Here is a 26,394-nt window from a genome sequence, read left to right as displayed (position 1 = left end):
TCATGCAAATGATTTTGTTAGTTTCCAGTTTCCTTGGAAAACTTGTGAGGTCATGATGGGGAAACGACACCTTACTGAGAAACAGGTGAGGCTTGGTGACAGGAAGGACATTAAAGAATATAAGTTTTCCTGTCAACACTTTTGTTGCTAGTTATTAAGGACATCTTGTGTCTACAGTGTTTTAAAGTTAGTTTGAATACAAGGTTATTTACAGAATGTAAAATGCTAACTTTACTGACATCTAAACACATACAGCTTGCTAAACACTACAAAATAAAATTTTCTTGCAAGTTACTTGGCAACCCTGCTGGTGCTACATGAAAAGCCCTCAGCACACAATGTAAAATGGTTAGCATTAGGATGGGCATTCAGCTGTAGAAACCATGTCAAAACAGACAACCGGAGCCTGGTGCAGCTCTCCGGCCTTGCCAGCTCCTGTCAATGTGTCCAACCCATACCAGCAAGTTCAGTACAACTGCTTTGACACTGAGAATCGAAATATCCAGAACAAATGCTACAAAGAATTTCATCTGATGCTCTATTTCAATATTCAACCACATTGGAGTGGACTTCATTATATTGACTTTGGGAGGGGGAAGTCAAAGATCACTTCAGCAAGATTTCAACTCAGAATACAAAGAACTGGAACAAGTACCATAAACCATTTTAACCAATGCTTTAACAATTCTGCCAATTTCTTGTCTTAAAATTACTAATCTTCTCTTATTCTAGAGATCATCTTTGTTAAAATTTCTCAACAATTTCTATTTTTTAGGTGTTTAATTACTTGTTCCAGTTTATTGTCCAGTCCAAACTGTTATTCAACAGGTAATTAATTAATATCTATATTTAATGTCAGATTATTATTGTTCTAACATTAAAAAGTATTATTTAGGACCAAAAATTATGCAAATATATTTTATTTGCCATCTGTTTATTCCCTAGCTGACTCCCCTCATGGTTCCACTGTCTCCCCACCACAATCTTCTGATATTCACCATTGGTCATGTCTCTACCCTTGTTCACCATTCACTACACTCACCTCTACCTCTACCCACTTGTCATGCTCCTTTCACATTCCCATGAACTTATCCAGCTGGTCACCCTGTCTGAACCTCTGCTCCACTTCTCTTATATTCACCTTGTACCTTGAGGGTACACCCTGACACATTATCACCACCACCATTTTCCCCCTTTCCAGCTGGGGTAACCATGTACTTCCCCAACAGCAAGACACTTTTTCCAGCCTCCCTCGTCACGTGGCACAAAGCCACCTTCGATAATGCCACCCCATTCCACCAATGGTTCTTATAATGTGAGTTACTTGGTGACCTCACAAGTGCTGGTACCATGCAAAAAGCACTCTCAAAGTGGTTGGCATTAGGAAGGGCATCCAGCTGTAGAAATTATGTCAAAGAGACATTGAAGCCAATTAGATATATTTGTTGGAATAACTGATTTGGACAGATATGTCTAATTATGGGAAATTAGGAAATTCACATGCGTGACCAAAAATTGTCTGTTTGTCTTTGTCTGTCTGTCTCTATGTCTGTCTATTTAAGTCTGTCTTATTCAATAAAAAATAAAAGTCAAATATTGAGTTCTATTTCTCCTGTTGGTTCTACCAAATTTGTGTGTTTGTGTATCTTTATTTATTGGGATGGGGGTGTTGGGTAGTTGCATGAAGCAGTGATGGAAAATCTGCAAAGGTTAGACAGGTTCAAAATATGTTTGCAACAAATTTGAACCCGTACAGATTTTTTCCTGCAGTTTTCTGTTGAGAGAAAAGTCTTGTTTGAGATAAAATGGGTTTGAACACTATAGTCAGCTCAGTGCGCCCTCTTTTCTACTGGTGAATGCATTTTGAATTCTTTAGTTCTTCCTAATCTCAGATACCAAGAGAGTTACCACTCTTGATATGTATGTGTATATATATATATATATATATATATATATATATATATATACAAATATTCTATAATTATAATCAGGGATCAGCTAATTGCTTCGCCATGCACCGAACTTAGAAATAGGAGTTAAAATGCCTTTTATGCTACCATGAAGATCTCCCAGACAGTAACACACTTTTTTACGTAAGCAAAAAGAAAAAATAATGAATCCATATGACTCAGATTAGCTACATACGCGTTTCAAGATTAAAGTAAAGTTATATTTACTCACTTATTTCTCATCTTCAGTGTAGCATTTCGAAATATAAGTTTGAGAGTGTTTAGGATTAAATATGTATGCGAACAAGCGCCATCATATAACTGACATTCAACCAACACTTTCAAAAACATACAGCTGAATGTGAACACGTATTTATCCTCAATACCCATATGTGTGTTATAAATAATCCTGCAGAAATTGTAGTTTTCGATCAGGGAGTAAATTATATTTCAATAATAATAATAAAAGGGTAAAATTAATTAATTAATAATTAATAATTTTACCAAGTAGTTCGGTTCATTAAAATAACCTTTTTAGGTAAAATCATACAAATATTTTATAATTATAAACATAATTATAATCAGGGGTCAGCTAATTGCTTCGCCACACACCAAACTTAGAAATAGGAGTTAAAATGCCTTTTATGCTACCATGAAGATCTCTCAGACAGTAACACACACACACACACATAAGATTCAGTTGAATTAGATACTTAAATTGAGGCACCTTGTCAGGTCAGAGTAACATGCACACCAGGGATGTGCCACCAAGGCAGGCAAGGTAGGCAGTGCCTACTTTGAATAAAATAGATCGATAGCAACATTTTCCTTTTATGGCAAAATATGCACCTAATTCAATAAAATTATGAAGGTTACTCTGATTATTATGCATAAAACGCAAATTTAATTTTTTTGTAGATTAGGTATGCATAATTTGCCCCTGCCTTTCAATCTCCATATTTAAGCTATGCATAGTAATGCTGTAGTACATGTGCTGTGTACATTCCTACTTTATGTACTATAAAGGCAGAAGTAAATCTGCCTTCAACTCAGTCACGTGGCTGTGTTTCGCTTATTTTTTGTGTTTTACTACGTAAACATCACCAGCTGCCTACCCGGGGTAATTACTGTCAGCACATGCTTCATGTACACCCAAGCAATATCAAGTGAATATCAAACTCTATGCAGAAGTGTTTGCACTTGATAGTCTTGCAGTGTGTGCAGATAACACGACCCAACTTGTTGAAGAGATCTTCTCTTGGTTGTTCAGACATGTACTTTATATAAAAAATACTTTCTCTAATATTTCCAAAGTGCAGATTACAGGGTAGGTGAATAAAATATGAATGAGTAGCAGTAGAGGTACAGCTGTCAATTCATTACAGCCGTTTCAAGCGACTCCTTTAATTGATTAATGAAAACATTACATCATTGCAAAAAAACCATTTTTGTCAGATGATCGCAAAGACTTCAAACACAAAGGACCAACCAACTGCTTTAACATATTCATGTCACCAAACTGTTTGAAGTCTATGCAGTCATCTGACGAAAACGTTTTCTTTGCAATGATGCTTTCATTAATTAATTAAAGGAGTTGCTTGAAATGGCTGTAATGAATTGACACCTGTACATCTTTGCTACTCATTTATATATATATATACAAGATAAGAAAATGAAAAAATACATCTAAATCAAATATCAATTACCAGATAATACTCAATCACATACTTTATTAAACCACCACATAAGAGATGTACACTGATTTGTTCTGCTTTTTATATTTAACCCTACAGTCTCTTATGTGGTGGTTTAATAAAGTATGTGATTGAGTATTATCTGGTAATTGATATTTGATTTAGATGTATTTCTCCATTTTCTTATCTTGTATTAGTAATTTGTGGTAAATCATTTTACCTTTGCCCATATAATACAGTAAATGAATTGATTGCATCGCAATCATTAACATTTATGTATTAACTTTGTTGGGTACTTCACTAACAGTATATTGGATATACGTTATCCCATAGAGGGTTGCATTTACAACCCCTATCTCAATTTGTATATATATATATAGAGAGAAATATGTACTTGGTTATGTTAGTCACTGTATTGACCAGACTGTTAGATGTTGTTATAGACTGCTGATCACAGTGCGCTTTGTTACATTATAGTTGCTTTTGAATAATGCTACCCCACTAGCTAGGCAAACAGGGTATATAAATATATAGACCCAGGAGGAAGAGGCAGACCCAGGAAAACCTGGGACGAGGTGGTGAAGCATGACCTTCGAATTTTAGGTCTCACTGAGGAAATGACTAGAGACCGAGTCCTCTGGAAGTGTGCTGTGCGTGAGAAGACCCGGCAGGACAAGTGAGTCCATAACCTGTGGCCTTCTACTTGGGATGGAGCCAGCCTACGTATGCATACCTTCCCTTCTTGGGACACAAAACTCTACTTGTGAAGACCTGTTGAGGCAAGTGAGGATCAGAATGGAAATCGATCAATGGAAATTGCAGATGTGTTACCAGTGCCGGTGGCATGTCGATACTCTACTTGTGAAGACCCGTTGAGGCAAGTGAGGATCAGAATGGAAATCGATCAATGGAAATTGCAGATGTGTTACCAGTGCCGGTGGCATGTAAGAGAACCTTCCGTTTCGCGACCGTTGCCAGCACCGCTCTGTTTCGTGTCCGTTGCCAGCCTCACCTGGCCCTTGTGCCGGTGGCACATAAAAAGCACCATCCTTTCGTGGCCGTTTGCCAGCTCTGTCTGGCACCTGTGCGGGTGGCACGTAAAAAGTACCCACTACACTCACGGAGTGGTTGGCGTTAGGAAGGGCATCCAGCCATAGAAACACTGCCAGATTTGACTGGGCCTGATGAAGCCTTCTGGATTCACAGACCCCAGTAGAACCGTCCAACCCATGCTAGCATGGAAAACGGACGCTAAACGACGATGATGATATATATATGGACAGCAAAAGCGAGATAGACTGAGGAAAATGTGGAGGGGACAGGCAGAGGATGAGATTGGGAGGGTTGGCTTGAGAAGGGAGGATGCCCAAAACCAGGCAAGATGGTGAGATGATGTGAGGGCAGTTGCTATGGCATTGAGATAGATCCAGCCACCTCCATTAATAGGGACAAAACCTGGATTTAAAATGATTGATGATGACGATCAGTGTTTTTGTTTGTGTATCAAGATGTTTGTACATCAAGTGATTGTTGGTTGTGATTATTTATTACTGTATGACTTAGTGTATGGAATACTGTTTCATGTTGACAATAAATTTATGCATTGTTTAAAAACAAAATGCCTTTCTTTTATTTCAGAGCATACACTGTTGAAAGATCTGATGAATTCCCTCAACTCATATATTTAGTTTTCGAAAAAATGGGGTACCTTGTATCGTTAAATCAAGATAACTTGTCAAGTTGTCAGGTATTGTCAACGTTTTATTTATATCAAATTTCTCATTGATTGATTGTGCACATATAGTAATACTTCATCATCATCATTTAACATTCATTGTCCATGCTGGCATGGGTTGGACAGTTTGACTGGGCTGGCATACTGGAAGGCTGCACCAGACTCCAGTCTGATTTGGTATGGTTTTCTATGGCTGGATGCTCTTCTTAATGCCAATCACTCTGAGAGTGTAATGGGTGCTTTTACATGCCACCAGCATGAGTGCCATTTGTGTGACACTGGTATCTGCCATGACTGTGATTTTGGTTGGCTTGATGGGTCTTCTTTTCAAGCATGACATAATGCCAAAGGTCTTGTGAGGCCCAACATTCGAAAGGTACTCTGATATTAATATTCTAACTATATAAAGCCATTTAGCTACGCCCTTTACATATAGATATATACTTTTATTAGAACTGCAAAATTATCACAAAAACTGTTACTAGAGTTTCACGTTCCTGTTCATCAGGTTCTTGTAATATAACATGATGTAATTCAAATACACAAGTAATTATTTAAATTTGATTGGGTCGTTAATTTTCAAAATATAATGGTGTAATATTCATTACTAGCTGGGTGTTTGGGGGCGGGGTTTGAAAATTACCAGTAAGGTGTATATAAATATAAATATTATAATGAGATAAAGAACGAAACCTTGCTTAGAGCGTGATGTGTATGTTTGTGTGTTTATGCAAAACACATTTCTGATGCAGGGGTCTTGTAGTAGTGGGTAGGTGACAAACATGTAACCAAACAACTTCTTGACTCTCCATATTTGAGAAAAATAGTAAGAAAATAAATACATGTGAATAAGCAAATCTGACCAAAACAACTTTTGGTGTTTTACAAATCACCAACATGACTCTTCTGCTATGTAATTGTCATATATATATATATATGTGTTTGTGTGTGTGTGTGTTGTTATCGTTAGGCCTAGCTCATCATAAAGTAAATACCACCATGACCGATATCCAAACTACGATGGAAAAGGCTATCCATTGGATTTGGTTAAAAAGAGATGATGAGTGATGGCTAAAAGAATATTGAGCTTTATTTAATAACCAGTTGATCTAGCAAGTGGGGCCCCATATCAGTGATGGGGTAGTGCTGGTGTGCATTGATGCCGTCGAGAGGTAGGCCCCGAAGCAGCATGCATTCTATCCTGATGACCCCATATACTTGCTGGCTTCTGGTATGCGGAATTCTTGAGTAGTAGCACTTGCATGTGCAAGTTGTTTGCAAAACATTTTATTATGAATAATGACATTGAAAATATAAAAAAAAACGTGGCTAAGTAATTTAATGTGCTAATGATTTTAATGAATTAAGTTATAACATTGATGTGATACTTACTGTATAGCTATTTTTGCACTGTGCCTTTGTATGTGTTATACGAATTTCCAAAAGGGTAATTGTTTTAATTCTTCTTTTTGTTTCTGTCTGTTTCAGATCTTACTGCTGAGCAACATCCCCAACACTTATAATTCCCTGTTAAAACTGCTGAGTAAGAAAGATGTGACAATATATGTTGTCAACATCATCAATTTTATGCCGAAAGAGCTCTCAGAGTCCCTGTTTAGCAAGAAATTAGAGTTCCTTCACGAAACTCTCAAAAGTGAACTAGTCACTGATAGAGGTAGGTATCATCATCGTCATCATCATCGTTTAAGTTCTGTTGTCCATGCTGGCACGGGTTGGCTGGTTTGACGAGAGCTGAAGAGCTGCACCAGGCTCCAGTCTGACTTGGCATGGTTTCTACAACTGGATGTCCTTCCTAATGCCAACCACTTTACAGAGTGTGCTGGGTGCTTTTTATGTGGTACCACACAGGCACTTTACATGGCAGCGCCACAAGTGCTTTACACCACCAGAGGCATCGGTCTTAACACATCTGCTGTTGAGGAAGGGTCTTCTTTAAATATATAACTTCCTGTACACATCTTTTATCCCTTGCTTGTTTTAGCCATTGAACTGTGGCCATGCTGGGGAACCTCGTTGAAGTGTTTACATTGAACAAATTGTCCTCAGTACTTATTTTTAAGTCAGTTATGTATTCTATTGGTCTCTTTTGCCAAAGCTCCAAGTTGTGAGAATGTTAACAAACCAACATTTGTTGTCAAGTGGTGCAGAGTGGTAGACTCATCACACTCACACACACACACACACACACACACACACATGCACACACATGCACAACAGGCTTTCACACAGATTTTGTCTACCAAATTCACTCACAAGTGTTGGTTTGAGGCTACAGCAGAAGACATTTGCCCAAGGTGCCGTGCAGTGGGACTGAACCCGAAGCCATGTGGTTGCAAAGCAAGCTTCTTAACCACACAGCCAGGCCTGAGCCCTACATCTTAACCAAAGTTTTGAGTCTGTTGTACAGCCCCCATAATCATATTCATTTTCATGATTTTGTCCTAAACAAGGCTTGAGGTCAGTGTAGTATAAGGAACTACAAAGAAGGAATTCAAAAGATCTTGTCTGGAGCAGTTTTGCTTCTGGTCAGTTATTATTATCCTTAAAATGGCAAGCTCGCCAGGTGAAAAGCTTAGCAATGTTTCATCTGCCACAATATTCTGAGTTCAAATTCTGTCGAGGTCGACTTAGCCTTTCATCCTTTTGGGGTGTTGATAAAATAAGTACCAGTGTAATCGACTTGATCCCTTCCTCCAAATTTGAGGCCTTGTGCTTCTAGAAGAAAGGATTATTAAGATGGCAAGCTAGCAGAATGGTTAGCACATCAGACAAAATGCTTTGCAGCATTTATTCTGAGGTCAAATCCTGCCAAGGCCAAGGTCAGCTTTTTCTTCTATCCTTTTGAGGTCAATAAAATAAAGCACCTTTTAAGTACTGAGGTCAGTGTAATTTCCTAATCCTTACCCCTAAAACTGATGGCCTTGGGCCCAAATTTACCAGTTGGCAGGATTGTTAGCCTGAAGGGCAAAATACTTAGCAGAATTTCTTTCATTTGTATGTTCTGAGTTCAAATTCTGCTGAGATTTACTTTGCCTTTCATCCTTTCAGGGTCAATAAAATAAGTACCAGTGAAACACTGGGATTGATGTAATTGTCTTAGCACCTCCCCTGAAGTTGCTGGCCTTGTACCAAAATTTGAAATTATCACCATCATCATCATCATCATCATCATTATTATTTAAGGTTGCAAGCTGACAGAATTGTTAGCACGCCATGTAAAATACTGCTGAGGTCGACTTCGCCTTTTATCCTGTCATGGTTGATAAATTAAGTACCAGTGAAACACTGGGGTTGATTTAATTGACTTACCCCTCCCCCAAATTTGGTTTTGCACATTGTGTTGTTCTCGAGAATGTTTAAGAAAATTATGTGTTTGTTTTAAAATTTGAAATTACATAGACAGTATTTTACGTAGGATATGGGCAGTTCCCATGAGCACTATCCTTTGAATTTCTGCCATTTTGGGGTTTCCTGGTATCTGGGCTAGGTAGCAATCATTTGCTATCATTTTGCTGTCATTTGCTATCATTCCCATTATTATTATTATTATTATTATTATTATTATTATTATTCTCCTTAGATTCTCGAATGATGCTGCTGCCTCTCTGTATGTCTCAAATCAAACGCTGTTTCATTGGGAAGCAATTATATTCCCTGGCTACAACCATTTTGGGTGATATCCTTTGCTTCCTCCATTCACTAAAATTAGTAAGTAGCCTTTATTTTCATGACCTTTTTTTTTTGTTGTTGTTTAGTTGTTCCATGTTGTGGAACAAATTTGAAGACAAAACCTCAAATGCTTGTCTCTTGAAATCAAAAAGAAAAACTCTGCATAGAAGACATTGCTTGATCAGTTCTTACCCTTTTGTTTGTTCCAGTTACTACCCTGTGACCATGCTGGAGCAGTGACTTGTCAAACAAATGTCATCCCCATTATCTTTTTTTAAGTCTAGTACTTGTTTTATCTTTTTTGCCAAACCACGTATATTTATTGGGATGTAAACAAACTAACACTGTTATCAAGAAGTGCTGGATGGGCAAACACAAAAATGCATGCTCTCACACACACACATGCTCACATGCATGCATGCTCACCCATGATGGGCTTCCATACAGTTTCCATCTACCAAATCCACTCAGAAGGTCATTTGCCCAAGCTGCTGTGCAGTAGGACTGAACCTGTAGCTATGTGATTGTAAAGTTCACTTCTTAACCATACAGCTACACATGTATAAAACTTCCTGATTTAAAGTGATCCAAAATAAAACCTTCCATCAAAATTTCATGTCATATTTCTGGTTTCCTAGGAACAGCATGAACAAAATCTCTATTGGATTCTTGCTAAAATGGTAATAGACAACACACGTAGAAAAAAAAAGATAAAAATATTCAAAATAGACAAATGATCACATTGCAGCTTTGTGGTCAAGTGTGTTTAAGACTCATTGTTAATGGTGTCCACAATAGGTACAGTTCTATATTCAAGAGATGAGGAACTATGTACATTATTTACATTTTATGGATATTTGTCCTCATCTTGTTTGTTGTTAACACAATGTTTCGGCTGATATATCCTCCGGCCTTCATCAGGTGTCTTGGAATAATTTTGAACTTGGGTTCTCATTCCTAAAGTATTTTTCAATGTTGTTGTTGATGTTGTTGTTATTATTATTATTATTATTATTGTTATTATTATTATTCACGTCACTGCTTGGAATCGAACTCGGAATCTTGGGGTTAGTAGCTCCTAACCATGGGCATATGGTATAGTGGTTAAAAGCGCGGTCTACTAACCCCAAGATTCTGAGTTTGATTCCAGGCAGTGGCCTGAATAATAATAATAATAATAATAATAATAATAATAATAACATAGAAAAATACCTTAGGAATGAGAACCCAGGTTCGAAATTTCCCCAAGACACCTGATGAAGGCTGGAGGGTATATCAGCCAAAACGTTGTGTTAACAACAAACAAGATGAGGACAAATATCCATCAAATGTAAATAATGTCCACAATAGGTGTTGTTAACTTTTTATTTTGATCGCAGTGAAAATGGATTTTGCAATGAAACAAGTGTGTGAACCGAGCACTTCATCTTGTAAATGAAGAAGGCCTTGACTCTTTTGCAGTTGAGGAAATTATTAATGATATTTGTTCATTGGACAATGAGTTTACTCTTACACCAGCAGTGATACGGGCAATCAAATCAGTGAATAAGATGAAGAGAGCAGTGACCCGCTTAAAGAAATAAAGTAGTTGAGAGGATAGGCCTATCATTGTTATTCTCCTGAATTGTTTTGTGAATCTGTCCATTTAAGTTTTCCTGCAATGGTTACTCTTGAGCTGTGTCTGCAATTATTTATTTTATTTTGCTCAGGAGCCCAAGTAGAGGGAGAAGTTAGACATAGGGGCCCAGGTCTGAGAGGGTTAATAATGACAGTTATTTTACAAAATTCTTTATTATTTTGAAAATCAATTGAAACAAATGCAGAAATATACTAACAAAAGGGTTTTTAAAAAAGAGTTCTTTCTGAAATCTATTTTCTCATGCCTATAATGTTAAAATTATAAAATTAGGATGAATCTGAATGTCAGCTTGAGATTTTCATTAGAACCTGTATTTGGTGTTTATTTTGTTTGAGTTTTATTTCTTGTTATCCAATTACCAATCATTAAGTTATTCCCTCTTGGACCTGCCTCGGGGTCCTGGGACATGACCTCTTCATACTCTTGCCCTTCCCAGAGCAAGCTGCTGGCTTATTGCTGCTTGTACAAGCATTGGGCAAAGACTACAGTATATTTTTCAAATGGACTCCTCTACTTAAGATCTGAATGCTCCCTTTGTTAACCAGCACAACAGAGATGCTGTATGGTTATTCTTTTAAATCCTTCTTGTATTGTCTCTAAGATGTAGAAAAGAGTAGAGAAGAAAAAGTCATAAAGAAAGATTGATAGAAGTAGAGGCAGTATACAAAGATATGGAAAGAGAAAATGGGCAAGAGAGACTGTTTCCAAGGAAACAGTAGAAGAAAAGAGATGCAAGTGTAAGACATTAAAAGATAAGCCTTTGTCACAGCGAATAAAATCTTGAAAATTACGTTTTGATAAAAAATTAATTGGAATTATAAGAATTTTCTAGAATTGGAATTATAAGAATTATCTAGACAGTGTTGATTTTAATAATTGCATTCTTTTATTAGAAATTCCATACAACTAATAAGCAGCTTTCTTATTAAAATATAGATACGCGCACACACACACACACACACAAACCTGCACAAACCCTGATTGGAACCGTTTTAGCTTTTAGTCCTCTCCTTCTCTAAAAAATCTCCTTCAATGTTATTCCCTCTGAACATTTTTCATTTGTTTGACCCATTTTTTTGCCAGACTTCCTTTTTTATGACTTCAGAAATTTCAATTAATTTCTTAATTTAATTCTTGTTTTCAATTGTTTTAATTGTCTTCTTGGTTTATTTCATTTCAGAAAGATCCTGACTCTGTGTCTGAAGAGATCCGTATTGTTATAACTTCAATTTTTCAAGTAGTGTTAAGAGCTATTGATGTTTATGATATTTCCGTGAGTATTATTATAACAGCCTCTTCTTTTGTAAATGTGAAGTGGTGGTCTTCCTTCTTAACCTACTCAGCTTTTGAAGTTCATCACGTCAACACTAAGCACATATTTGATGAGTCACAGTTGGTTGTTTTGGATAAAGTTCCATTTGAAAGCTTTATTCCAGTGGTTCCCAACCTTTTCACTACTGAGAATCCCTTTTATTTTAATAAGTTTTCCCACTGACCCCTAGTACTACCTTTGCAGACTACCAGGGGTCCGTGGGCCGCAAGTTGGGAACCACTGGTTTATTCATTTGTATTCAGACTGCCTTTAAAAAGAAAAAAGACAAAATGGTCATAATTTGCATGTTTTAAGTCCATTCGATTTCTTTGATTTCTTTGGCATTACTACCATTTCTCTGGTATTACTACCTGTAATATTTTAGGGATAAGTTGTGTGTTGTCTTTGAATTAATATACTCTGATTCCTCTGAAATCTATGGACTTTGGCAACAAAACTCGACATAAATACCATATTTTGTGTCATGGAAGACACATCTTGACTTTGGAAATGTAATTCTAGGAAAATATTTTTCACACATATCAAAGCTCCATCCATATAATTGGGAGGTGATAGCAGAAGTACACTAAATGCCTGTTATCCAACAAAACTGGTGGACGTAGCATTGAAGTGCTTGTCAAGAGGTGTTGTTTGGTTCTTGATGTTGGTGGAAAATGTCTTTCTAGAGCTGCATGTAAAAATAATTTACAACACTTGGGATCAATTAACTGACATTTTATTTACTGCAGACAATGATTTCTATGTTGGTTTTTGAATGACAAACAAGGACATTGACACTACCGGGGGTGGGGGAGAGCCATACTGCTGGGATCTATGACAATTTAACTGGTATATAGCAATCTGTGTCTGGCCTATTCATTGATGGCAAAATTTGTCTCTTCTAAACAGCCATGAGAATGGAAACACATCAAACGACTACCTCAGCATTCTTGAGTTTCCCCCAAAATCCCACTTTCACATAGGGCTCAATGAGAAATTCTAGAAAGTTGAATTTGGATTTGGCGTGACACAGGTTGGTTGGTTTAATTGGCCTATCATGTGAAACAACAGTGGCTTAGCCGTGATGTTTACTTGGCTATCCAGTGATCCGATTTCAAATCTGCTACATACTCATATCAGGTTTTGAACAAAATCATCAGATATTGATTACCTGTCGGTTATTTGCTGCCAGGTATTATTGTTGTACACAACACCATGTTCTGCACTTTAACTCTCTTGTAATTATCCATATGACACACCATAATGCTTGGACCACACCCAAAGTGTGACTTCCAAACCACTGAATACAGTTCCAAAGGAGATTTTATTTTGGATTTACACAACTACCCTTTTGTTTTCTTTGCTTTTTACAGATTTATCATTTCATTTGAGCTTTTGTTTTTTTGGTTTTTTTTTGTTAGCGTGCTGTTGTTAGCTGTTTTGTTGAAATGTTGAGAATCATGGATGATGATCACTATACTGCCTTATTTGAAGCTTATGCTCAAGGAATTCCTCTAAGGGTCAGTATCTCTTATCTTTTTCAAACCCTTATTGTATATATTATAAAGAGTTTATAAATACACACATTTTAGTACACTTTTTGTTACAATATGTGCAGGCACAGGTGTAGCTGTGTAGTAAGAAGTTTGCTTCCCAACCACATTGTTGCATGTTCAGTTCCACTGTGTGGCAACTTGGGCAAGCGTCTTCTATTATAGCCTTGGGCTAACCAGAGCTGTGTGAGTGGATTTGGTAAATGGAAACTGAAAGAAGCCCATTTGTGTGTGTTTACAGACATACACGATGGGGCAGTATCAGGTGGGTTGGAACCAAAAGGGTTAAACTTTCCACTAAGGAATATGTCTTTCAACTGATTAACCCTTTTATTACCATATTTCTGACCAAATGCACATTGTCTTTGATTTAATTAATTTTTGAAAATAATGAAGAATTTAGTAATAATCAGGTATTTGGAATGTAAATTAAGATGGAATTTAGATGGAAGGTTTTAATTTAGATTCCTTTAAAACAGGAAATTTATCTCATAGAACTAAGGGTGGGCTCGAGGAGGTTTTTTTTTTCAAAAGAGTCGAGTTTCCAGTTTATTCTTGCATGTTCTTCAAGGTGTTTATTTATCAAGTACTCAATGTGGTAACCAAGTGAACCCTGAACTTTGATTAACTTTTTAGCATTGAAACTGGCCATTATCCAGCCAGAATATTCTAGTTGAAATTTACAGAAAAACAAAAGATGAAGACAGGTGTGTAAACAACAAGCAGGTGTAATAGTTTGATGCTCAGGAAGGTGAGAAAGTCTTTTACGCTTCGAGCCTACGCTCTTCAACAGAAAGGAACACAAGGAAATAAAAACAGAGAGAAAAAAATTATTCTCCCCGTTCTGTGTTCAAACTGGCGAGATCTGACCTGTCACATGTTCTTCTAAAAATAAACAATCACATCATCGAAATCTCAAAGCCACAAGATAATGCATGATTAGTTCAGAGCAATATGAATAAATAAGCATTACATTTGACAGAGTTATCTAAATGTTAAAAGGTTAAATATATAAAAGTTTTAAATCCCAATCATTTCTTTTTTTTTATAGTAATTATATTTTTACATTTTTGTTTTTCAGGAATTTCTAAACCTGGTCTTAGTTACATTTCATAATTTAATCAATTTTGACACTTTCCCCTGTGATTGGTCTGTCATGCGAATGGTTATGAACAAGTAAGAATTTTGTTTTGAATTTCTCATTATTATTGTGATATTAGAAGAATCTAATTTTTGTTACCAGTAAATTGTATGGTCATTGTTGTACTAAAAACTTGATCGGTTCAAGTCTTTGTTATAGACATTCTGAGTGTATTGTCTGTCATATAGACATGACAGATTATTATTATTATTATATATGAAGGTGGCGAGCTGGCAGAATCGTTAGCATGCTGGGCGAAATGCTTAGTGGTATTTTGTCCGTCTCTACATTCTGAATTCAAATTCCACCATGGTCGATTTTGCCTTTCATCCTTTCAGGGTTGATTAAATAAGTACCAGTTATGCACTAGAGTGAGGGGGTTTAATGTATTCAACTAACCCGTCTCCTCAAAACTGCTGGCATTGTGCCACAATTAGAAAAAAATTATTCCTATCTGCCAACTGGGATGATGGCAATTACACTCCTTTATATTCAGTGCCATAATTGTGCTCCCTCTCTCTTTATATATATCAGGTCATCCCATAAGTTCTGTCTGATTTTATCCTTTTTAAAATTGAATGAAATTTAATAGTATTTTAGAATGTCTAATGGAATCAAAAATTATTTTTATGCATTTGTGTACATTTAAACAAATTGAATATTATTTTACAGAATAATAGAATTAAAATTTCTTTGATTAAAACCCTTTCTAACATGGAAGTATCCAATGAGCATTTAAGGCTTGCATGAGAAGACCAGGCAGGACAAGTGAGTCCAGCCCACTTATGCATGCCTTTCCTCCCTTGGACACACAAAGACCTGTTGAGGCAAGCGAAGTCGATATCGAACCTCATCCGACGACAGGCACCCATGCCAACCCCCCTCTGCTTGCGAAGACCTGTTGGGGCAAGTGAAATTGAAATCGGAATCGAAATTGAACCAATCCTATGACTGGCACCCGGCAGATGCCAGGACTCCTGGACTGGTGGTACGTAAAAAGCAGTATCCGAATCGTGGCCGATGCCAGCGCCGCCTCGACTGGCTTCCGTGCCGGTGGCACGTAAAAAGCACCATCTGAATCGTGGCCGATGTCAGTGCCGCCTCGACTGGCTTCCGTGCCGGTGGCACGTAAAATGCACCAATCTGACTGTGGCCGTTGCCAGCCTCGCCTGGCACCTGTGCAGGTGGCACGTAAAAAGCACCCACTACACTCACGGAGTGGTTGGCATTAGGAAGGGCATCCAGCTGTAGAAACATTGCCAGATAAGACTGGAGCCTGGTGCAGCCTTCTGGCTTCCCCGATCCCCAGTCGAACCGTCCAACCCATGCTAGCATGGAGAACGGACGTTAAACGATGATGATGATGATGCTTTATGAGTACAAAAAAGGAAATTCTGCAGTCGAAGCGACTCAAAACATACACTCAGTTTATGGGAAGGAATGCTTGAATGAAAGAACTTGCAGAAGATGATTTGCAAAATTCAGAAGTGGAGGTTTCAGCCTTGAAGATGAAGATCGAACAAGATGTCCAGTTGAGTTTGATGATAAGCTCCTTGAGGCATTACTTGAAGAAAATCCTGCATTATCAATTGAAGAATTGGCAATAAAGCTTAGTTCAAACCATACAACTGTTCATTGTTGTCTTCAACAGCTAGGAAAAGTTCCTAAACTTGGAAAATGAGTGTCTCCTGAATTGTCCGAAAGCAACCGCAAATCCTGAGTTGACATCTGCTCTTCTCTCCATTCTCGTGAACTCATTTCACTCTTTTCGGATAGACCTATAACTGGTGATGAAAAATGGATCTTCTATTGAAGTGTTAAACAGTGGCTTGGTAAAAGGATAAAAGCTCAGCCACAACCGAGAACTTCATGGGAAAAAGGTTCTTCTCTCTCTCTGGTGGGATTGCAAAGGAATAATTCACTTTGAAATGTTACCACCTAATGCAACAATCAATGCTCAAGTCTACTGTCAGCAATTAGAGCATTTGAACCAAGCTTTGAAGAAAAAATGACATGCTTTAGTGAATCAAAAAGCAGTGATGTTTCATCAGGTCAATGTGCGACCCCACACTGCAAAGATGATATCACAGAAGATCGAAGAGCTTGGTTGGGAAAAAATTTCTCATCTACCTTATTCTCCCAACCTTGCTCCTTCAGAGTACCATTTGTTTTGTAGTTTACAGAATCATTTGGGGAACATAACTTTTGCAAGCCAAGAGGAGGTTGAAACTGACATTTCAGAGTTCTTTGCTTTGAAACCAAAGAGTTGTACATTGATGGGATTAAAAAGCTTGTAAATAGATGGAAAGAAGTCATAGATAATCAAGGAAAGTACATTGATGATTAAATTTCAGTTAAATATAACATTTGATCACTTGTTTTCTTTATTCAAAATTCGGACAGAACTTATGGGATGACCTGATATATATATATATATATATATATATATATATATACATACACACACAGAGGCATACCTTGGCTTAAGTCATTCTCAATTATATGTCAGTTTTCAAAAATAATATATGGAAAAATAAAAATCAAGTTAAGTCATTTTACTTGACTTTACGTCTGTCCGCTACAAATCTTGGAATCATAAAACCACTAGAAAATCGTTAAAAGTGCATAAAATCATGTTACTGTACAATAAATAAGAATAAAAGCATATAAAATCATCATATCAAAATATGTACAGTAAATGTTAAGATACCTACCATAAAGTAGTGTAGCTTAGTGAATGAACTGTATGTATGTATTGGTAAATTTTAAATAATTTAGTTTTTTTTTTACTATTGCGAAAGAATAATAATTACTGAATTTATTTTTTAAGCTTAAAAGTGGCTTTTATTTTACCATGTCTTATTGCAAACTGCATTCATAAATAAAGTGTCTGCGATGTTTGGTAAACACCACCAAATTGTATTCGTAAATTTAGATTACTTTTTTGTTTTACTGTACTGTATTAAAAAATAAAAAATTGTATGTTTGTAAGCTTAAAATAGGTTTTTATTCACCATGTATTATTGAAAATGCATTCATAAAATACAGAACTGGGAATAGTTTCTTTTTGGTTTAGGCTAGAGACAAGTTATCTCTTAATGACTACATCATATGCCCATGAGTATATGGTGTAGTGGTTAAGAGCACAGGTTACTAACCCCAAGATTCTGAGTTTGATTCCAGGCAGTGACCTTAATAACACTGAAAAATACCTTAGGAATGAGAACCCAAGTTTTTTTTTTACTATTGCAAAAGAATAATAAGGCTGGAGGGTATATCAGCCAAAATGTTGTGTTAATGACAAACAAGATGAGGACAAATATCCATCAAATGTAAATAACGTAAATGTCATTACTTATCTAATGTTTTCTGTTATCGTTTCAGTGTCATATTGACTTCAATTCACTATTTTGCTCGTGCTCTGTCTGACAACTTCTTACTGGACACCAACTTTGAATACCAAGTAAGTTTAGTGAAACATTTTCTGTTGTTTTTTTCAGCTTGTTAAAACTCCAGTTTTCTGTCAAACAGTGCTATGAGCTGAATTACTTATGTAATCCTGTGTTACAATATATGGAGTAACCTGCTAGAAATAGCAGTCAAATATTTCTCAAATTTCTCTATTGTTTTTTTTTTTTTTTTTTTTAAGGAAGGATATATTGGATAATGCAATCTAAGATAAATTATGTCTGAGAAAGACAGGATGGCCACAGATGGAATGTCTTTGAGTAGCAATCTACTTGATTAGACTGACTTGGGGCTGAAAAAAAATGCTTTCTTTAAATTTGAACTCAATAGAGGTGATCTATCTAGTAGACCAGTGGTTCCCAACCTGGGATCCATGGACCCCTGGGGGTCCGCAAAAGTAGGACTGGGGGTCCGTGAACTAAATTCAAAATTTCATATATATATATATATATATATATATATATATATATATACATAATGATAAGCATATCAAAAGGTGTCTGTGGGAAAACTCATTGAAATAGAAGGGTTGGGAACCACTGTACTAGATCCTTAATGTACTTGTAGAATCAGTGCCTTGTCTACCCAATGGCACAGGGAGGTGCTAGCAGTAAGAGTCCCTGATTTTGGTGAGAAGAGAGCTTGATACCTCATTATTTCTGCCATTCCTTTGTCGCAACAGACAAACTCAAAATAACCGAATTGGGGATTGATAGAATTTCCAATGTATTTCTGTTTCTATTTTCAGCTCTGGAACAATTACTTCCACCTGGCTGTTAGCTTTATAATTCAACCAAGTCTTCAACTAGAGAATTTTTCAATAGCCAAAAGTCAGAAGATAAAGGAAAGGTGAGGAAAGAGTCTTCTTTGTCACCACCAGCAGTTTCTTCTTTTCCTTTCTTCTCTTCTCTTCCTTCCTCCTCTTCCCACTTCACTTCTTCTTTCCCCTCCCCCTGTCTTGACATCATGTGATAATTGTAAATGAGTGTCACTGTCCTATAAACAGTGTTGTTCATTTCCAATCTTCTGTGAATAACATGTCTGGTCATGAAGGAAATATTACTCAGCTTGAAAACAGGAGAAGGTTGGTGACAGGAAGGGCATCCAGCCATAGAAAAGCTGCTTCATCAAATTCCATTTGACCTATACAAACATGGAGGAGTGAACATTAAAACGATGATAATGATGACGATGATGATGGTGTGTGTGTGTGTCAACATCATAGGGTAGTAGTAAATGATTGTCCCCATCACACAAGCTGAGCTCCTCATTTCCAGTCTTCGCTAGAAATATGTCAAGCTTCAGGAAAATATTACTTTACATGGTAAGAGGCACAGGAGACAAGAAAAGCATAGAAAATTTGCCTCACTGAATTCCAATCATGGGAAAGTGGATGATGATTGATGAAATTAAATCCACCAATGTCTCCACTTGGTTTCCAGAACCTTATTCACTTGGTCCTTCATGCTTGATATACCTCTAAGTATTCTCTTTTACAACCATCACATACCAATTCCAATCTGCAGCTCCCTTCATAATTCAACTTATAGTTAGTCTATCCTTTGCAAGACTCCCATATCTGTTCCCTTTATACCTTAAATCTCTTGAGTGGCACTCTTGAGTCCCCACTCCAAGTTGAGGCTGTCTTTTCTTGCAAGGTACTTGATAACCCTGTTGGTACTAGTATCATATAAATAGCACCAGTGCTGGTGTAATGTAAAACGCACTGGTGAGGGTTCCACATGAAAAAGCACCCAGCACACTCTGTAAAATGTTTGGCATTAGGAAGGGCATCCAGCCATAGAAACCAAGCTAAAACTGACAATAGGACTTGGTGTGGCTCTCTCCTTGGCCTTGCTAGTGCCAGTCAAACCATCCAACCCATGCCAGCATGGAAAACGGATGTTAAGTGATGGTGATGATGATGAGTTTGTCAAACTCATCTTAATCACATAAAACAAATTAAAGTTTGGAAATTTCTTACTATTCTTCACTTTACTGATTTTGCTTGTTTTTTTTTAAGGTACCAAGATATGCGAGTTTTGCTTGGATTTCAAGTTCAAACACTCTGGCAGGACCTTGGTAAGTTTTGGGACATTCAAAATTTTTTAAATCAAATTTTTAAACATAATTTTTAAATAATCTTTTGAATATTTTAATAAATAATGTTGTGAGTTGTATAGTCATAACTGACCAATTTGGTATGAGTTGGAGAACTGAAGGTTCTTATCACTGTTGCTGTTCTTCAGATTCTACCATATATAATGCAGGCAATCTGCGTGGTAAGAAACTTGCTCCCAACCACATTGTTCCAGTTTCAATCCCAGTGCATGGCACCTTGAGCAAGTGTCTTCTACTATAGCCTTGAGCCAATTAAAGTCTTGTGAGTGGATGTGATAGAAGGAAACTGAAAGAAGCCCATCATGTGTATGTGTTTGTAAGAGTGTGTGTATGTGTTTCCTTGACTTGACATGATGTGATAGCTGTAAATGAGTGTCACTGTCATACAAGCAGTGTCATTCATTGTGAGTTTTCTATAAAAACATGTCCTACCAAGGGGAAATATTACCTTACTTGGAAACAGGTGAGGGTTTGCACCATATTTCTGAATGTTAATTAACCAATTTGATTAAATTTTCAATTGCAGATGACTATAAGTTCCATTTCATTCCATATTTGGTTGGACCATTCCTGGAAGTGACTCTTGTACCAGACAAGGAATTACGCAAGGCAACTTTGCCTATTTTATTTGATATGATGGAGTGTGAGATGAAACTTAGCAAAAGTTTTACGAAGGTAAATTCCGCTTATCATTATCATCATCGTCATCATCATCATCATCATGTACTCCTGTGTTTTCTTTTGCTCACAATTTGAAACTAAGTAACAACTACATAATACTTATGTAGTGCCTTCCACTTCCCCCTCCTTGTTTTTTTTTTCCCCTCAAACTAAATGATGGAAAAAGGGATCTTTGATTCTTTGCTAGGTTTTCCATAATGGCTGGACAACATCTTCACTGCAGTTTCATCTTTAACCGTTTCATTACCAACCCAGCTGAAACCATCTCTGGCTCTGTAGTACAAATGTCTTGTTTTTAAAAGTTTTGAATTAAAATCCTCCACCAAATCTTAATCACAATTTATATTCCTAACACTAGCTTAATGATAACTAAGTTATTTTACTAAATTCTTTGTTACATTTAAAATTAATTGAAAGAAACACAGAACATCTCAACAGAAATATGGTAACAAAAAGGTTAAAATATATATTAGAGAAATAATTCTTAACTCTTTTGATACCAATCCAGCTGAAACCAGCTCTGGCTCTGTAGTACAAATGTCTTGTTTTCATAAGTTTTGAATTAAAATCTTCCACCGAACCTTAGTCACAATTTATGTTCCTAACACTAGCTGAATGATAACTAAGTTATTTTACTAAATTCTTTGTTATATTTAAAGTAATTGAAAGAAACGCAGAACATCTCAAAATAAATACAGTAATGAAAGGGTTAATTACTGGTCACTGTTTCTTTGAACTTCCATCCATCTTCTCTGTCCACTATTTGTGGGTGGGTCATAGGGGTAGAGCTGTCATGCCCCTCCCTCTTCTTCATACAATCCTCTCAGAAGGAACCGTCATTATGCTTTCCTGTAGAACTCCCCAGCATGACCTCCTGAGACTATGGCTTGTAGTGACGCCATTTTGGAAATCTCCAGCACGCATGCGCAGGGTTGGAGTCTTCTAGGAGGCCTGCCAGAAGTTCCCTCATGTTTGCGCAGAAAACTAGCAGCAGCGAAATTCCCTCGTATCACTCTCTTGAACGCCAGCTTCTGAACAAGACAGACGTGTTTTATCAGCTCTCTCAAGTTGCTACCTCGTGGCATATCTCCGCTATGCTTGAACGGACAGGATTGGCTCACTCCACTTGACTACTACGATAAGCTCCTAGGCTGCCGATTCGCCCAGAGGAAGAAATGTATATATTGCGAATCAAGAAATAAATATTTATACTGTTGAACTTAATCGGAATTCTTGACTCTTTCTTCGATTTATGTTTAATGTAAAGGATGCGAGCTGCACCCATCCAGTGCGGGGGACCTCTCATCCTGTTACAGATATTATCCAACCATCTTGTTCTCCAGTCTACCTCCAAAGTCTCCCACTGGTTGACCTGGCTTGAAGAATCCATCTTGCAATTCTAGTGACATTTTAATCCCATGTCCATCATTCCAGAGTTGTGATCTAACAATGCAGAATAGTTGTGGCTCAACCTGGAGAAAACCTGCCAAAACAGACAGTTGGAGCCTAGTGCAGCTCTGTGGTTTGCCAGTCCCTGTCCAACCTATGTCAGCATGGAGAACAGATATTAAACAATGTTGTTGTTGATGATGATGTTACCCTACACACTTAAAGCTTCCAGTGGTAGGTTTCAACCTGGAGAAACTCCATGATTTCCAATTTCTGCTTCCTTTCGAATCATTTTACTGCAGAGATCCTTCAGAAGAACCCCCATTTTATCCATTTATATTGGTGGTTGTTTGATCATTACCCAACACTCCCTGACCTTTCTGATTACATGTTCCCTAACTCTCAAAACATACAAGAACCCCTTGCTTTTTCCTACCCTGATCCCCTTATGGGAAGCTTTTCTCAGTCATTGTTCTCAGTGAAACTCTTTCTGTGCTACTCTTCAGCTCTCCATGTTTTTCTTTTAAATGCTTTCCAAAAATGGAAATCAAGAAACGAAACTGAATTTTAACTCCATTAAGCCTTTGTTTTATTCATCCGTTTGACCTCAATATATAAGGAGGATCCTCTTGTGAAAAAGGCTATCTATCCTGCCTTTCCTCCTCTTTAGACTAATAATAATAATAATAATAATAAAGAGCTTATTGTATTACAGTGGTCAGATGCACTGCACATCATCAGAAGAGGTTAAATGAGAGGAGAGAAAGCTACCATAATTAGTCAAGTAAAGAAGACAGCAATGAAAGCTTAGAAGTACATCAACAATACGCAGAAAAAGACAGAAAAGTGGACATTGAAAGAGTGATAAAGGAATGTGCGTAGGCATGTTAAGAGAAGTGTTCATGAATTTCAGGAAGGATGGAATCTTTGAAGGATAACAAATGTTGTGCTGTCTTAGGCTGTCATCATCATCATTCTTTAACCCTTTTGTTACTGTATTTATTTTGAGACGCTCTGTGTTTCTTTCAATTACTTTAAATATAACAAAGAATTTAGTAAAATAACTTAGTTATCATTAAGCTAGTGATAAGTACATAAATTGTGATTAAGGTTTGGTGGAAGATTTTAATTCAAAATTTATGAAAACAAGATATTTGTACTCAGAGCCAGAGCCGGTTTCAGCCGGGTTAGTAATGAAAGGGTTAATGTTCCTTTTTCCATGTTGGCTTTGGTTGAATGGTTCAACATGAACTGACAAGCCAGAAGACTGTGCTGAACCCCAATGTCTGTTTTGGTATGGTTTCTCTGGCTGGATACTGTTCCTTATTCCAACTACTTTCCAGAGTGTACTTCGTGCTTTGTATGTGACACCAGCAAAAGTGAGGTCACTGAGTACTTACAAGACAAGACCCCTTGACTGATATGGGATCAAAAGTTGTGAAAGTAAGATCAAGGGACAAGAATAAGTGTGCATCTGCTTGGTGAACCAAAGCTGAGAGAATTTGGTGTTTTATAGTAAGGAAACTAAAATCATCAACACCTGTAGACTTTAACAACTGAGCTCAGGTACTCCTATATGATAGCCTCTCTAACATAGGAGACACAAAACTATGAAACATCAACCTCTTTCTAATTTTGTTGTTCTTGTTTCAGGTGGAAAAAGAGATGTTTGAGAAATTGGACCTATTTATTACCAATAATAAAGGGGATGCAGAATACAAAGAACTTTTCCATGATATGTGAGTGTTTCCACAGCTGCCATTACTATATCTCTTCTGTTTTGTCTTCTTTCACTTCTTCAGCTTTAACTTTTTCATCATCATCATCATTTTTGCTTTTGTCTTTTTCACAAGCTACCATTTCTGTTACAGAATTCTGCTAGTGTCATGTAAAAACACCAGTACAGGTACCACATAAAAAGCAGTGCCACGTAAAAAGCACCCAATCAACACTCTGTAAAGTGGTTGACATTTTGGAAGGGTACCCAGCCATAGAAACCCTGCCAAAACAGACAGTTGGAGCCTGGTGCAGCTCTGTGGCTTGCCAGTCCCTGTCCAACCTATGCCAGCATGGAGAACAGATGTCAAACAATGTTGTTGTTGATGATGATGTTACCCTACACACTTCAAGCTCCCAGTGGTAGGTTTTAAGATGTCCTTGAGCAAGTGGACATTCTGCTAGGCTGTTTGCTCTGTGAAACAACCAATCTCCATACTTAGAGCTCACTACATCTCTTTGTTTGACTCTTCATATTGATATGAGATGTCCTCAACCCTGACATCATTTATATTACTCCCCCCTCCCCCGTATCATACAGGGTTTGGCAGTATCACAGCCATGGTGGATAGTTTAAGACATAGCTGTGTGTTGTTATCAACATGAACTCTACACCTCTACAGCAAGCTATGGCATCTGTGCTATCTGAATTACTTGCTGGGATATACTCTTACTTTTACTCTTTTACTTGTTTCAGTCATTTGACTATGGCCATGCTGGAGCACCGCCTTTAGTTGAGCAAATCGACCCCAGGACTTATTCTTTGTAAGCCTAGTACTTATTCTATCGGTCTTTTTTTCTGAACTGCTAAGTTACAGGGATGCAAACACACCAGCATCAGTTGTCAAGCGATTTTGGGGGGACAAACACAGACACACAACATATACACGCACACACACATATATACATATATATGACGGGCTTCTTTCAGTATCCGTCTACCAAATCCACTCACAAGGCTTTGGTCGGCCCGAGGCTATAGTAGAAGACACTTGCTCAAGGTGCCACGCAGTGGGACTGAACCCAGAACCATGTGGTTCATAAGCGAGCTACTTACCACACAGCCACTCCTATGCCTATATGGTCAGCATTCATAAAGGTTGTGGTGAACTCATTGGTCAGAGCTGACTCACCCCACCCCGAATACATGTAAGTACCCGGGTGAGGGTTGGGAGCTTGTAAACTGTGTAAGAATTACTGTATTTAGTCTGAGAACTGGTTATTTACATGCTTTACATGCTTTGCAAAAAATGGTTTAAAAGGAGTCTGGGACTTTTCTTTGTTTTTCTTTTTTATTTTTGTTGTAGCCTACAAAATCTTTTACCCTCAGATCAGTTGTGTGTGTGTGTGTTTTGTTTATTTGTTGTTTTTTGTTAGGGTTTTTATTTCTTTTTATTTTATTTGCAATTTCTTTGTTTTGTTTTTATTTCATTGACAATGCCTGAAATGCCTGGCTTCAAGAAAGATGAGTTACTGTTAAGTCATTAGTGAAAGGGGTTTCTGTCTGTAAAAAGGGGGTCTTTGTCTGGCATCCTTTGCTGAGTGTGTGTATGGTGTGGGTGCAGGGTGGGGAGAATGGAGGGAAGGAAGAATGAACTTGAAAAAGGGGAAAAAAACATTGTTGTTCGGAAATTGAATTGAGGTAGATTCGTGGGGTTGGGTGGGGTGGTTAGGGAATGAAAAGTTACAGTACCACCACTACCATAATCACTACTCCCACTACCCCTACTGCCATCCCTGCCACTACACTACCATCACCACCACCACCTCTTCTCCACAGCTGGAATCAAGTTTACTTTGGTGGCATTGATATTTTAATTTCTATTTGGACTATCATTATTGTGTGTGTGTGTGTGTGTCTGTGCATGCTTGTGCATGTGTGTATGTAGGTGAGTCTAACAAGAGATTCCCCATCACCACCACCAACACCCTTTTAATTTCAAGTGAAACCATCAATTCTTTTCTGTGACAACCAGCTTTGTGTGTCTAGGGTTTTTTTTTTTTTGCTCCCCTCTCAACTTGCTGTAATATCCCTAATATTACAATACGTTTTCTGTTTAGTGTACAATAACCCCCACCTCCTCTTAATAACAGCAATCCTGGAGTTTTAAGAATTTGCCATTGTTGTAAAATGTCTGCTGGATAGGGTATCAGATTCTTAACTGAAGAGTCATGGCTTCATATCGCGTCTGTAGTCTCATGTTATGCCATGCAAAAGGTATTAGTCTCTTGCTAGGCCAGGTACC

The 26,394-nt window shown here is 37.4% G+C and overlaps 1 protein-coding gene across 16 annotated transcripts in view; it reads left to right on the top strand.

Moving 5' to 3' along the window:
* LOC115212854 (dedicator of cytokinesis protein 3) overlaps positions 1 to 26,394 on the top strand; it is a 301,286-nt gene that overhangs the window by 180,865 nt on the left and 94,027 nt on the right. For all 16 annotated transcript variants that reach the window (XM_036503925.1, XM_036503926.1, XM_036503924.1 and 13 more), the window contains 12 exons: positions 776 to 828; positions 5,282 to 5,390; positions 6,867 to 7,053; positions 8,980 to 9,107; positions 11,888 to 11,980; positions 13,441 to 13,539; positions 14,654 to 14,748; positions 18,098 to 18,176; positions 18,930 to 19,030; positions 20,205 to 20,263; positions 20,829 to 20,977; positions 24,026 to 24,111. In XM_036503925.1, the coding sequence (XP_036359818.1) occupies positions 776 to 828; positions 5,282 to 5,390; positions 6,867 to 7,053; positions 8,980 to 9,107; positions 11,888 to 11,980; positions 13,441 to 13,539; positions 14,654 to 14,748; positions 18,098 to 18,176; positions 18,930 to 19,030; positions 20,205 to 20,263; positions 20,829 to 20,977; positions 24,026 to 24,111 (1,238 nt within the window). The remainder of the gene's footprint in view (positions 1 to 775; positions 829 to 5,281; positions 5,391 to 6,866; positions 7,054 to 8,979; positions 9,108 to 11,887; positions 11,981 to 13,440; positions 13,540 to 14,653; positions 14,749 to 18,097; positions 18,177 to 18,929; positions 19,031 to 20,204; positions 20,264 to 20,828; positions 20,978 to 24,025; positions 24,112 to 26,394) is intronic.

This window comes from Octopus sinensis, linkage group LG6 (genome assembly GCF_006345805.1).
Source record: "Octopus sinensis linkage group LG6, ASM634580v1, whole genome shotgun sequence".
Lineage (NCBI taxonomy): Eukaryota > Metazoa > Mollusca > Cephalopoda > Octopoda > Octopodidae > Octopus > Octopus sinensis.
Note: the sequence above shows the minus strand (reverse complement) of the source record. Positions and strands in the feature narration are given on the sequence as shown.